This window comes from Peromyscus californicus, unplaced genomic scaffold, assembly GCF_007827085.1.
Source record: "Peromyscus californicus insignis strain IS unplaced genomic scaffold, ASM782708v3 Scaffold_19__1_contigs__length_69161282, whole genome shotgun sequence".
In the NCBI taxonomy this organism is placed as follows: domain Eukaryota; kingdom Metazoa; phylum Chordata; class Mammalia; order Rodentia; family Cricetidae; genus Peromyscus; species Peromyscus californicus.
Window position 1 is genome coordinate 40783156 of NW_026294491.1, and position 14555 is coordinate 40797710.

At 41.9% G+C, this 14555-nt stretch overlaps 1 protein-coding gene across 3 annotated transcripts in view; it reads left to right on the forward strand.

The window, feature by feature from the left end:
* Positions 1-14012, forward strand: part of Bend6 (BEN domain containing 6) — a 69959-nt gene extending 55947 nt beyond the window's left edge. The window contains exons 4-7 of one of the 3 annotated variants that reach the window (XM_052745217.1): positions 974-1194; positions 2585-2777; positions 3633-3769; positions 12634-14012. In XM_052745217.1, the coding sequence (XP_052601177.1) occupies positions 974-1194; positions 2585-2777; positions 3633-3760 (542 nt within the window). In that variant the 3' untranslated portion in view covers positions 3761-3769; positions 12634-14012. The remainder of the gene's footprint in view (positions 1-973; positions 1195-2584; positions 2778-3632; positions 3770-12633) is intronic. The other 2 variants (XM_052745218.1, XM_052745216.1) reach the window with 2 other exon arrangements.
* Positions 14013-14555: the final 543 nt, after the last annotated feature.

Sequence of the window (14555 nt, forward strand, 5' to 3'; positions counted from 1 at the left end):
AATATTCCTTGATATTTGACTTCTCCTCCAGAAGGATTCCTTGATCCTTCTAGGTATAGCTTTATCATATACAGCTAAATCTCTATTTCATATTCTTGCGGCCTCCAGCAGTTTACATTGGCTGCATGAAACTTGGAATATGTAAGTTTTCAAGAAACAAAACAAAACAGAGTAGTTCAGTTGGTCTCCAAAACTCATCTTTAGTATGTGACAACATAGGTTTGAGTCATAGCACTGCAAGTTTATTAGTTTGATGGAATTTGGCTCCTGCCTAAACAATCACAAATTTTTTTTTTTTTTTTTTTTTGGTTTTTCAAGATAGGGTTTCCCTGTGTAGCTTTGCGCCTTTCCTGGAACTCACTTGGTAGCCCAGGCTGGCCTCGAACTCACAGAGATTCGCCTGGCTCTGCCTCCCAAGTGCTGGGATTAAAGGTGTGCTCCACCACCGCCCGGCTACAATTTTTTAAATCCATGGTTAATTGTATCTTGGCACTTAGATTACCTAATATGGGTCTTTAGGATGTGACTGATAACAGTATCAGTTATGTCTCTACACGAGAGCTTCCATGCCCTCAAATCACAGTCCTAGCAGAGAAGAATCAACTTTCGAAACATTGTTTTTGGCTTGTTTTGTTTTGTTTGAGACAGAGTCTATCTCTGTGTATCCCTGGCTGTCCTAGCTCTATAGACCAGGCTGGTCTTGAGCTCAGAGATCCACCTGCCTCTGTCTTTGGAATGCTGGGATTAATTAAAAACCTGTGTCCCCACCACCCAGCTGAAACATTGTTTTTAATTCAAAGTGATGCATAGACATTCAAATATAGCCAACATTTCAAAGCTCATCATCCAGTAGATTATTACAAGAAGTAAAATGTTCTAAACACATTTGCAACACACACACACACTAAAAAAACGTGCAAATGCCACTGCTCCTGACGTGTTTGTGAAATGCTGCTTTCTCTGGCCGTTTCAGTGTTACCCCAGGCCGTCACCCAGTTTGAAGAACTGGTGGGAATGGCAGAGACCCTGCTTAAGGGCGGAGGAGTGGCGTCCACACCAGCATCTACCCTCTGGAGAGCAACCAACAACTCCTCCCCAGACTCCTTTGCCTCTCTGTGCAGTAATTCCAACTCCAGTTCCAGCTCCCCAAGTTCCCTGAAGGCTGAGGAAGAGCAGCATCCTGGTGAGAAGCAGGTTGGTTGGAATACTGCCCCCTCAGGTTCTCTGAAAACATCTGGACACACACACACACACACACAAAAAAAAAAAAAAAACCAAAGGAAGGGTGAAGCCCTGGGGTCTCACTGCAGTAAGTGTAAGTGGATTTAGTATCTAAAGGTCCCGACCATTGGTTCCCTATTGCAAAGAGTCCTTTTATTTTAACAGTGGGAGTTAATGTTTGTGAAATGGACACCAAATTTAGAAAATTAAAAGCAAATACTGGCAATAAATGCAGCTTTTGAACTATTAAAATCCTTGCACCAGTTATAGAAGTAGACATGTGAATCTTTGTGTCACTGAGAGAAGTGTGGGCCTCTGCATGCTTCATGTGCACAGCCATTCATGTGTTCCCTGTTCCTCTTGATCAAGAAACAGAAACCAAAAATGAAAAACTTTTGTTAAAGTCAGGTGTAAGCCTAAGGAAATAGCGCTTCCGAGGTGGTGATGAATGAGTGATCTAATATCAGAGTATCTGAATCTTGGTATGTAATTTCCTGTTGCTATGCAACAGATTAGCACAGATTTAGTGATTTCATTTACATGAATTTGTTTTCTCGGAGTTCTGAAGTTCAGAATCCAATACAAGGCTCACTGGTGTGAGGTCAGTGTGCAAGCAGGAGCATTCTTTATGGGAGACTCTAAAAAGGAGTCTGTTTCCTGCTCCTTTGAGTCCCTATGGTAGAGTTTGGTTTCTAGTGGTTGTAGAAATGAATTTCCCATTTCTTTCCTGGCTGCAGCTCGGTCATCCCTGTTTCTAAAACCCCTAATGCTTGGCTTAGGGCTCCACCCACCATCTCACTTCACAAGGGCTTAGGGCTCCATCCACCATCTCACTTCACAAGGGTTTAGGGCTCTGTCCACCATCCCACAGTCAAGCCCCTCACTTCACATCTTTCCTCCTGTCCCCCCCCCCCCACACTTTTTTTGGCCTCCTCTTCTACTCACATCTTCGGCTTTTAAGGACTCATTGAGCCAACCTAACTGATCCAGAATAATCTCCCATCTACTACATTTGTAAGTCTCCAGTGAGGTAACATATCCACAGGAACCAGAGGTTAGGAGGGGGCATCTTCTGAGAGCCATGATTCTCCCAAATATAAGTAGGATAGGTTGATCTTAAGGCATCACGTTTAGAATACCTGAGAAAAATTTACATATATTCCAAGCAAATACCTCATAAAGGCTGACAGACATGTCAAATACTACTATTTCATCTAACTGAATGTAAAATATACATTAAAAGTACAAAATACTACCTTAAAAGTGCTGACGTTTTGTGGTTTGTCTTAATTAGCATGTTTATTTCTCCAGGTATCATCTCTTTTTCTAATTTCAGTTATCATTTCTTATTTTTTTTTTTTAGTTCAAGATTGAAAAATGGCAGATTGCCCGTTGTAATAAGAGCAAGCCTCAGAAATTTATTAATGACTTAATGCAAGTACTTTACACAAATGAATACATGGCCACACACAGTCTGACTGGAGCAAAATCCTCCACTTCAAGAGACAAAGTTGTAAAACCAGCTATGAACCAGAATGAAGTTCAAGAAATCATAGGTGATGACCGGATTGCATTGTATTTTCATACGACCGCTTTTTTCGTTAAGACAGTTATTAAATCTGGGCATGGTGGTACATCCTTGTCATCTCAGCACTTGGGAGGTAGAGATGGGAGGCCCAGGAGCTGGGTGTCATTCTGGCTGCATAGCAGTTGCCAGCCTAGGCTGCATGAGACCTAATCTCAAAAAGAAAAAAAAAATGGATATCCAACCAAAAGTAAAGTGTCTATAACTGAGAAGTTTGAATTAATAAAATTCAAAGCTTCAGGAAATAGCAACTTCACCATTTTCAAATTTCAGTAACAAATTGTATTGTCTTCTCTTAGATATTTCCCTCGGGTATTGTTTGTTTCTGGAAAGAGATCATTTTAACCACATAGTTTTAAAATTAGTGAACTGCCTTAAAAACAATGATCTACCTTTCCCGGTTTTTGGTTTGGTTTGGTTTTACAAACATCAAAAAAAAAAAAAAAAAATTTGGAGCACCTCTGACCAAGCTCTTTATATAACTAAGATCACTCTTAGTTAACAAGTGATCTATTTATTTTGACTAGTGTTAGAAATGAATAAGAATCAACCCATGGCAGCTTGGAGCAAAAAGCATGGAGTTGATAACAGAAAAGTTAAAGCTGAATGATGTCACAGGAAGACAAGCATACATGATGTGTTTATAATATCTCCTTTCTGTTAGCTTTTGCTATGCTTTGAAAACCCGAGTATATCCATCTGCTTAAATATGTCATGACAATTTGGGCTGCTTTTGTAAATCTGAGCCAAAGCTGTGTTTTGCCTCCGTTCATAGGATGCGAACTCCTCACAGAGTGCTCTTGTGTGTGGCTGTGATCTTTTGCAGGAATAACAAAGCAGGTATTTCCCAACGCAGATGATGTTTCAATTAGAAGGATGATAGGACAGAAACTGAATAACTGCACCAAGAAGCCGAATGTGAGCAAAACTCTTAACTCTCAGGATAGTAAGTAGATCCGAATGGTATGTCTTTCAAATGTTCACGCTCTTCAATGGAACAGACTCTCTTCTGCTGCTGTCTGTGGACTGGCATTTTCCAGATGCTTAGCTGGGGGACACACTAGTGCCCCTGTGGGTATGAGGAGGACTAGCGAAGGATCTAAATTTGGGAAGTGCTGAGTTCTGTCAGAAGTGTGTCTCTTTCCCTGGCTGAACCTCTAAGATACTGGGATGGGTATTAGTAGGTATTAAAATCAGTAGTTACAGTTTAAAGGTTTTGGGGTTTTATTTTTCTTTGTTTGTTTTGTTTTTTAAGTAAGGCATTGCCCCATGCAAACAGGTGAAGTGGGATTTTGGCCACTCCAGCTTTGCAGTGAATCTTTCTGCTGTAATTTATATTTGATGTACCCCCAAAGGCCCATGAGGTAAAGGCTTTGTCTCCTGGTTAGTGCTTTGGGGAACTGTTAGGAACTCTGGGAGGTTGGCCGTATGGTTATTGAGGTGTGCCTCTGAAGGAGACTGAGAGATCCTGATCTCTTTCTCTTCCTTTTTTGCCCCTTCTTTCCATGAGGTGATTCACCACACACTCCCCTGGAGCTGTGCCTCACCACAGGCCCAGGAGCCATGGGGCCAATCCATCATGGACTGAAATGTCCACAACTAAGAGACAAGATGGACCTTTTCTCCCCATAAACTGGTTGCCCTGATAGTTGTCATAATAACTGATAACACTCTCCTCTACTTTCATGGAAAAAGTGTAAAGATAAAATACCCATGCTGTACTGTTCATGTTTTCGCTGACTCATGGAGGTGTGTAGAACCAACATTATAGTAAGGTTCATTTGACATAGAAAAGTTTCCCCCTTTTTTATTTACATCTATTTAGTGTGCATACACTAAATGTGCATGTACATGATCCCATGTGCCCACTGTGAGGCAGCTGTAAGGTCAGGGAACAACTTTCGGGAGTTCTCTCCTGCCACTATCTGGGTTCTGGGGATTGAACTTGGGCCATTTGATCTGGCAGCAAGCGCCTTTACCTACTCACCTCTCCATTCCACTCCCATTTTTCTAACAGTCTATTTTCATTTCGGGCAGTTCTGAGGATCGAATCCAGGCCTTGCATATGATAGGCAAGTGCCGCACCACTGACATAATCCTCAACTTTCCTTCTGTCTTTGACTGGTTTTGCCTGTTCTTTGCCTAAATGCCACCTTTTATACTACTTTACCTGTCTTCATTCCTTGTGACTGTATTTCACAGGAGATATGGAACTCTATATACTGTGGTAACTCCATCTCCTGCCCATGACCATCCCCCCATCATCCTTGAGGGTCTTGTTTCTACTTTGTTACACAATAAGGCCAGCTTTGGTAACAGTGAGCTTTTTTCCCTAAAATTAGACCAAAAAAAAATAAAAGCCCTACATATAATAGCAGCAATGGAGTTATGTCTTTTAGCTCACACACACTAGTAGATTATCTTGAAGAGTTATAGCAAGTAAAGATATCTGTCTCCTTTTTATTCCTCGAGTGTTTATAACTTTCACCATCTTGTGAATTTTATCTCTTTCTAACTGTGAAATTATTGCTTATGCGTGCCCCAGAACGTCTCATTTTGACCTCAGGTGACTTAGTGTCTTAGTTAGAGTTTTATTGCTATGAAGAGACACCATGACCACGGCAACTCTTATAAAGGAAAACATTTAATTGAGTTGACTTACAGTTTCAGAGGTTTAGTCCATTATCATCATGGCATGGAGCATGGGGGGGCATGCAGGCAGACATGGTGCTGGAGAAGGAGCTGGGAGTTTTACATCTTGATCTGCAGGCAGCAGAAGGAGATGGGCATAGCTTGAGCGTATAAGACCTCAAAGCCCGCCTCCACAGTGACACACTTCTTCTAACAAGGCCACACCTCCTAATAGTGCCACTCCCTGTGGGCCAAGCATTCAAACACATGAGTCTATGGGGAACATTCTTCTTCAAACCATGACACCTGGTTTCCCTGGTGTATAACAACCAAGTTTCTTCTAAATGCTACATACCCAGCTCTTGAGGTTCATATAGTTCTCTTTTGGAGCACATTATTATATTTCAGAATTCCATAAAATATTTTAATGGCCCATTCTATGCCATTTTAATACCATAAACTGCCAAGCAGAGACACAACAGACTCCCTGACTGTGGCAGCCACCAAAGAGAATGAACATTAGACGATTTTCAGATCAGTTCTGCTTGTGCTTGCCAATTAAGTCACCTTGGTCTGCATTAATGCCAATCAAACCAAAGGAGCAGGACATAGTGCTCTGTGCCTGTCATCCAGCAAACAGGAGGCTCTTAATCTAGCCGGGGCTCCATAGTGCTAGACTGTGGTGGGCTTTAAGGTAAGACCTTGTCTCATTAAAATTGAAATAAATGACAGATGTTGTTTGATGAACAAAATCTGTTCTTTTGCCCCCTGGGCCTGGGCCTGGACCTTGTGTGTGTGTGTGTGTGTGTGTGTGTGTGTGTGTGTGTGTGAGAGAGAGAGAGAGAGAGAGATCCCAAGTTGCCTGGACTAAGAAGGAATGTGTATTTTGAGTCAGAATTGGAAATCAGCAGTAGAATGGAAACTTTGTTGAAAGTAGGAGAGATCCTTTATTTGAAGTCATTCAAATTACGTCCTGAAGACTTGGCAAAAGATGCTGCTGTTAAAGAGGATCACACCAGACGTTTCTTGGTACACAATTGCTGAATTAGCCACAGCACCATCTACTGGAATGCCTGTGTAATTTTCTCTTCTGGGTCGTGGTTTGACTCACAGGAACCTAAATGTGACAGCATTTAATTAGGCAAACTGTAGCCCTGCCCTGCCTCACACCCCAACATCCAAAGTATTCTTCAGGAAAATGGCTGTGATGGCCATTCTTGGTAGTAAACTTGACCACATATAGAATTAACTAACACCTAAGCAGCTGGATCCACCTTTGAGGGACTTTTTTCTCAATTGAATCATTTGAGATGGGAAGACCCACCTTAAATCTGGGCCACACCTTCCGGTGGCAGCCTATGTAAAGGACATGGAAGAAGGAAGCCCTTTGCCTGCTTGCCCTCAGTCTCAGTGGCATGTTCATCTTTTCACTGGCATTAGAGTCTACTTTATTGGAATTCCAATGTAGGCTAAAGACCAGCTGAGCCATCCACCATTGTAGATGGAACAACTATTGGATTCCTGGACTTTCAGTTGGTAGACAGCCATTGTTGGACTAGCTGAACCACAACCTGTGAGCCATTCTAATAAATATATATTCATTCATTCATTCATTCATTCATTCATTCATTCATTCATTCAATCAGTTCTGTTCCTCTGGGGAACCCTAACACAATGACTTTGCTAACATTCTCTTCAACAGAGAAATTCAGATGTCTATAATTCCCAGACTATAACAGCCTGCCATTCTCTCTGTGTGTCTGTGCTTGGCTCCCAGGAGAGAGCTCAGGTTGTCATTGGTTGGTGTGATCTGAAAGGATAGCTACTTTCCAGCTAAGTTTCCTTTCTTTGAGAGAAAAAGCTAAATCCTGTCTTCCTTTTGAAAAATCCTTTTGTTCTCATCCCATGAGTGCCCTCTAGCGGCCTACTTGCTAAGAGCTCACAGACCTCATAAAGACCTTTTCCTAGTTCTCTTTTGTTTCTTACGTGAGCTAGAGAATGTTTGATTTTTAAGGATTGAAGAATCTTAGGCTATCACTTCTGTACCATCTAAAGGCCCAAGAGCCTTTCTCTTGAATTTCTCAAAGCTGTCTGTCTCTAACAGGATATTTTTTATGCTTCTGTTATAACAAAAATGATTTCATACAGTGTTGTTTAAACAGAGGGTCAGAGGTTATTTTGTCTTCTTGCTCCCATCGGAAGATGTTTTGAAGTGTCTGGAGGTCTTTTGGCTTTCACATCTGAGTGGGACCCCCTGCAATTCATGGGAAAGCTTCTCAACCCCTGCTCTACCCACCAAAGATTCTCCCAGGTCAACACTGAAGCTAAGAAACCCTTATGCACACTATCGTATCATCTGCAAATAAAGATATTTTGATTTCTTCCCTACCTATGTGTGTCCCTTAGTCTCCTTCAGTTGTCTTATTGCTCTAGCTAAGGCTCCAAGTACTGTATTGAAGAGGTGTGGACCGAGTGGACAGCCTTGTCTTGTTCCTGATTTTAGTAGAATTGTTTTGAGTTTCTCTCCTTTTAAGTTGATGTTTGCTATGGCTTGCTATAAAATGCCTTATTATGTTTAGGTCTGTCTCTTGTAGCCCTAGTCTTTCCAGGACTTGTATCATGAAGGGGTGTTGGATTTTGTCAAAGGCCTTTTCTGCATCTAATGAGATGAGCATATGGTTTGGTTTTTTTTTTTTTTCAGTCTCTTTATATGGGGAATTACATTTATCGATTTACGTATGTTGAACCATCCCTGCATCTCTGGGATGAAGCCTACTTGATCTTGGTGAATGATCTTTTTGATGTGTTCTTGGATTCAGTTTGCAAGTATTTTGTTGAGAATTTGTGAGTCTATGTTCACGAGGGAAACTGGTCTGTAATTCTTTCTTTGTTAGGTCTTTATTTAGTTTAAGTATTAGAGTATTTGTAGCCTCATAAAAAGAATTGGCAACATTCCTTCTGTTTCTCTGTTGCAGACTAATTTGAGGAATATTGAGGTGAACTCTACTTTGAAAGTCTGGTAGAATTCTGTGTAAAACCATCTGACCCTAGACTTTTTTGGTATGGAAACTTAATGACTGCTTCTTTGTTCACTAGGGGTCTATTTGAATTGCTCATCTGATTCGGATTTAACTTTGGTAAGGTGGTATATTGAGAAAATTGTCCATTTCTTCTAGATTTTCCTATTTGGTGGAGTATGTGTTTTTAAAGTATGTCCTTGTGATTCTCTGGATTTCCTCAGTGTCTGTTACGTTCTCTTTTTTGTTTCTAATTTTGTTAACCTGGGTCTTCTTTCTCCACCTTTTAGTTAATTTGGATAAGGTTTTGTCAGTTTTATTGATTTCTTTCAAAGAACCAACTCTTTGTTTCATTGATGCTTTGTAATTTTTTCTATTATATTGATTTCATCACTGTTGGATTATCTCTTCCTATCTACTCCTTTTGGGTGTGATTTTTTCTTTCTGACATAGAGTTTTCAAGTGTGCTGTTAAGTTACTAATATGATATCTCTCCGACTTTTTGTTTGTTTGTTTGTTTGAGACAGGGTTTCTCTGTGTAGCTTTGGAGCCTTTCCTGGAACTCACTCTGTAGCCCAGGCTGGCCTCAAACTCACAGAGATCCGCCTGCCTCTGCCTCCCGAGTGCTGGGATTAAAGGCGTGTGCCACCACTGCCCGGCTCTCTCCAGCTTTTTCATGTAAACACTCAGTGCATGGAATGTGCCCCTTAGGACCACCTTCATCGTGTCCCATAAGTTTGGGTGTGTTGTGTTTTTCATTTTCATTCAGTTCAGAAAGTTTTTTTATTTTTTCCTAATTTCTGTCTTGAAAATTTTCATTCAGTTAAGAGTTATTCAGATTCCATGAGTTTGTAAGATTCCTGTTTTTTTTCTATTGTTGTTCAGCTTGAATCCATAGTGGTCAGCTAGGATGCAAGGTGTTATTTCAGTTTTCTTGTATCTGTTGAGGCTTGCTTTGTGTCCAAGTATGTGGCCAGTTTGGGGAAAAAAAAAAAAATCTCATGAGCTGCTGAGAAGAGAGTATATTGTTTGGTGTTTGTGGTGAAATATTCCGTAAATATCTGGTAGGTCCATTTGGTGTGTATCTGCTCCATCATTTTTCTGTTCAGTTTTTGTCTGGATGACCTGTGTATTGTCGAGAGAGAGAGAGAGAGAGAGAGAGAGAGAGAGAGAGAGAGAGAGAGAGAGAGATGTCCTTATCACTGTCTGAGGGTCAGCATATGATTTAAGCTCTAGTGGTGTTTCTTTTACACCCAACAGTGCCCTCGTGTTCGGTACACAGATGTTAAGAATTTCAATATCCTCTTGGTGGACTCTTCCTTCTCTGTCTCTTCTGATTAGTTTTATTTTGAAGTCTATTTTGTCAGATATTAAAATGACTATACTAGCCTGCTTCTTAGGTCTATTTGCTTGGAATACCTTCTTTCCAACCTTTACCATGAGATAATGTCTATCCATGATGTTAAGGTGTGTTCCTTGGATACAGCAGAAGGATGGATCCTGTTTTCACATCCACTCTGTTAGTCTGTGTCTTTTTATTGGGGAATTGAGACCATTGATATTGAGAGATATAAACAACCAATGATTGTTGATTTGCTGTTATTTACACAGGCTGTTTTAAAGTCTTTTTCTTGTGTTTCAGTTTTGTTGGAATATTCAGGGCCTTCTGTGGTAGGATTGCTGGCCTGTAGTGGAGACATAATGTCCTGGCTGTGATTGATTGTTTTTTTGCACTGGGGTCTAGGCATCTGGGTTTGGGACGATTGTAATTCTAGGGACTGATATCTGGTCTTGTCTTTGCTGAGTGGCTGTTTTGTTCCTTGGTTTCTGTTGCCTCTTCTGGTTCTTAGGAGAGTTTGGTGACTGTGGGTTGCCTGGTAGGGAATGCTTCTGAGATCCTGCTAGGTGTGGCCTCTGGGGGACCTGATTAGAATGTGTTTCTTGCCTCTTCCTATTCCCATGATGTCCTCATCTATCATGGTATCTTCCTCCCTGCCTTCCCACTCTGTCCCTGTTCCAGCTTGACCCTCCCATTTCCCTATGTTCTCATTCCCCACTCCTCGCCCTCTGCCACCCCCCCACACCCTGTCTGCTCATGTAGATCTCATCCACTTCTCCTTCGCAGGGTCATCCATGTGTCCCTTCTAGGGTCTTTCCCTGTTAGCTATCCTCTCTGGAGTTGTGGGTTGCAGTCTGGCCATCCCTTCCCCCATATCTAGTATCCACTAACGAGTGAATACATACTATGTTTGTCCTTCTAAGTCTGGGTTACCTCACTCAAGATGATATTTTCTAGTTCCATCCATTTGCCTGCAAATTTCATGATATGATTGTTTTTTACTGCTGAATAGAACTCCATTGTGTATATGTGCCACATTTTCTTTATCCATTCTTCAGTTGAAGGGCATCTAGGTTGTTTCCATGTTCTGGCTATTACGAATAATGCTGATATGAACATAGTTGAGCATGTGTCCTTGTGGTAAGATTGAGCATTCCTTGGGTAATCCAAAAGGATGACCCCACCTTGGTCTGCTGGCAGTGGTCCAGAAGGTGCCTGGACTGGTCTACTCTGGTAACCGGTCTAGCAAATAACCTAGCTGTCATCATAGAGCCTTTGTCCAGTGACTGATGGAGACATATGCAGAGATCCATGGTCAGGCACCAGGCTGAGCTCCGGGAATCCAATTGATGAGAGAGAGGAGAGATACTGCAGGCGAGGGACATTGAGATTATGTTGGGAGGACGTGCAGAGATGACCAGTCACACAAGTGGAAGCCCATGAACTGTGGACTGGAGGCTGTGGAGGCCCCATGGGACTGGACTAGGCCCTCTGGATACGGAAGACGGTTGTTTGGCTCGAACTGTTTGGGGGGCACCCAGGCAGGGGGATCGGGATCTGTCCCTGATGCATGGGCAGGCTTCTGGGAATCCGGTGCCTGTTGTGTGACACCTTGCACAGCCTTGGTGCAGTGGGGAGGGGCTTGGACCTGCCTAGGCTCAGTGTGCTGGGCTCTGCTGACTCCCCATGGGAGACCTTGATTTAGGGGATGTGGGGATGCGGGGTGGCTTGGGAGAGAGGGCTGGGGGGTGGGAGGAGGAAAGGAGGGGGGACCTGTGGGTGGTATGTGAAGTGAGTAGAAAATTTCTTAATAAAGAAAAATGAAAAAGAAAAAAGAAAGTGTCTATTGTATTGGGAGCTGACATTTAGAGATAGAGATTGGCTAGAAGAGGGCAGCCTAAAGGGTCCACAGGAGAAAAAGCAGGGTGTGCCACCAGGATCTGTTTAGTCCCCTGGGGATGGGAGCAGAGAATGAGGAGAGTGTGCTACAGAGCTGGGAATTAGACGGGTGGCAGTGGGGGGATAATTGGGTTGGAGGAGCCAAGGAGGGAGAGTAAGGGTCTGAAGACGGTCTGCCTGCTTCTCTGGCAGAGGCCAGCAGGTTCCCAGGGAATGCCTGAAGGACTTGGAGGGTGACACGAAGGGACAGGGTGGTGAGGGAGGCTGTAGGAGATCTGTGTGATCTGCTGGGGATGGGAGCAGAGAGGAAGGAGAGGCCACCGCAGAGGGTCTGCTGCAGAGCTGGGGTGAGACTGAGGGAGTCGATTTGGAGTGCAGTGTGTGTGTGGGGGGGGGGTGACTGTCCAAAGATCGCCTACCTGCTTCCTTCTCTTCTGGGTTTTTTTTTTTTTTTTTTTTTTTTTGGTTTTTCGAGACAGGGTTTCTCTGTGTAGCTTTGCGCCTCTCCTGGAACTCACTTGGTAGCCCAGGCTGGCCTCGAACTCACAGAGATCCGCCTGGCTCTGCCTCCCGAGTGCTGGGATTAAAGGCATGCGCCACCACCGCCCGGCCTCTTCTGGGTTTTGAATCAGGTAAACCAGGTTTGAAGAACTGCTAACTAATAAGCAACCAATAAACATCACTGAAACATGTTATACAGAATTGTTGGTAATTTTTTTTAAATGCTTCATTGGTATAGGGGGTTCATTTTACCTTGTTTTAAAATTTAGCTAATACAATTTGTCTCAAATAAAAATTAATATAAAATATTTTAACTGTTTTCTCTGCTGGAATTCCTCTAAATAAACTATAAAATAATTCACAGGACTTCTCAATAACAATAGTTCTTATCTTTCACACAAATTTGCACCTCTTTGAAATTTGCTTTTTTATTACTACAGGTGTCTTAAAATAAAGCATGTTTGGTTTTTACGTCAAACATTGGATTTTGCTGGAGAATCGGAGACACATCAGAGACCAACTATCTGGCGTCTGTGGTACCCATGACTTTCCTGGTGGAAGCAAAGAACTGGTTGAAGAAGCTGCATGCAGAGTCCATACTACTTACTAGTGACGCATCAAACCAGAGAATGTCTGTCAAACAAGCATGCAATATGGTTTCTTTGGAAATATGCATTTCTCATGGCCCCCAGTACTTCCCTGTACAACTGACTTAAGATAATAGAATCTCTTACCATAGCAACCAAAACATCTACCCTCCAGATCAGTCCCTGTCCTCCACAGACATGGTGCGTTATCACTCTCAGTGATTCCCCAGGTCATGCTGTTTGGTTTTTGGATTTAGCAAGCACATGTTTGGTAAAACTACAATTGAAATAATACATGTTTACAAATGCAAAAGGAATAAAGTGAGCCTCAGCGATGATAACCAAGTCTCACCAAGTAATGATGATGCAACATTAAAGTGAAATAGAATTATGGAGAAAAAAAAACATAAAAGTCTTTTCAATTATTAAACTATCCCAACACAATCCTAAAAAGCCCCAAATCCAATTTTTTTTGTTAAAATGATGCACCGATTTTTATAATAGACTCCTAGTTTGCAAAGCAGACATTACCTCTCAATATTCATTGTCCAAAGTGTGCTAGATTAAGATGCATAAGGTTAAACAGAAATATCCCCTAAAGTGCACGCAGGACATAACATCATGTTTGATCAGCTGTGATGCTACACTGCTTAATTTTAACATGTTTGTTTCCACTGTGACAGAAGGAAAATGAATTGAAAAAAAAATACTGGCTTAAAAATGGCACAGAAAAAAATGTCATTTTGTAAATCAACAGAAGATAAAATATTCTTCAAAGACTTTTCACTTGACGGCAGATCACCTGACTACTTTGCAATGTGAAGCTATGTTTTTTTTTTCTTTCCTTTTGTCTTTTCCTTCCTTCCTTCCTTTCTCTCTTTCTTTCTTTTTTCTTTTGAGGCAGGATTTCTCTGTGTAGTTCTGATTGTCCTGAAACAAATTCTGTAGACAGGCTGGCCTTGAACTCAGAGATGTACCTGCCTCTGCCTCCCAAATGCTGGGATTGAAGGTGTGCGCCACCATGCCTGGCTAAACTCTGCTTCCTAAGTGTGTAAAGCAGTGCTGAAGCTTGGAGAGGGGGATTCCTGGAGGGCAGTGTAGTGGACACAGGGAGGACTCTGTCAAGGTTGCTTGATAACAGTGCAGTTGTACAAAACAGATCTTCTCAATGAAATAAATTATGCAACATTTGCTACTTTTAATTAAATAAAATTTAACTCCATTGAAAACTACTGCACTTGCTTATTGCTCTTTTTATTTCATGATGGATTATAGTCAGGGCAAAACAAATTTTACTCTTTTAACCTTTCTTAACCTTCAGAGTATAAATTGTCTGATGCTGTGAATGAAGTTGGCTATTGCATGAGGTTTTAGACCACCTCATTTGTTGGCTCCATTCTCCCAGGTCCCACCACCTCTGGAGGGATAAACTAGTGGCACCCAAACAGGGACCTAAAGTTGGCTACAAGATAGCACTGTGGAGCCCTCACAGAAGGAGGTGAGTAAGAACAATGGGGCAGAAACCAGGGAAGGCTTCACCTTAGGTTGAGCTATTGCATCACTTTTTTTAAAAAGAAGGAACATAAGTATCAAAATCACAATCATTGGATTGCTTGCCAGTTATTTATGATTACAATCTCTGGCTTCCAGAAGAAGGAAACTTGCATGAAGAAGTATGGGACAGAGTCAGAAACTGAGTATTGAAAATGCATATAAAGGGGGCAGGAGAGAAATCCCCATTCAATTTTGGGTCACTTGGCCATTAATCAGAGTGT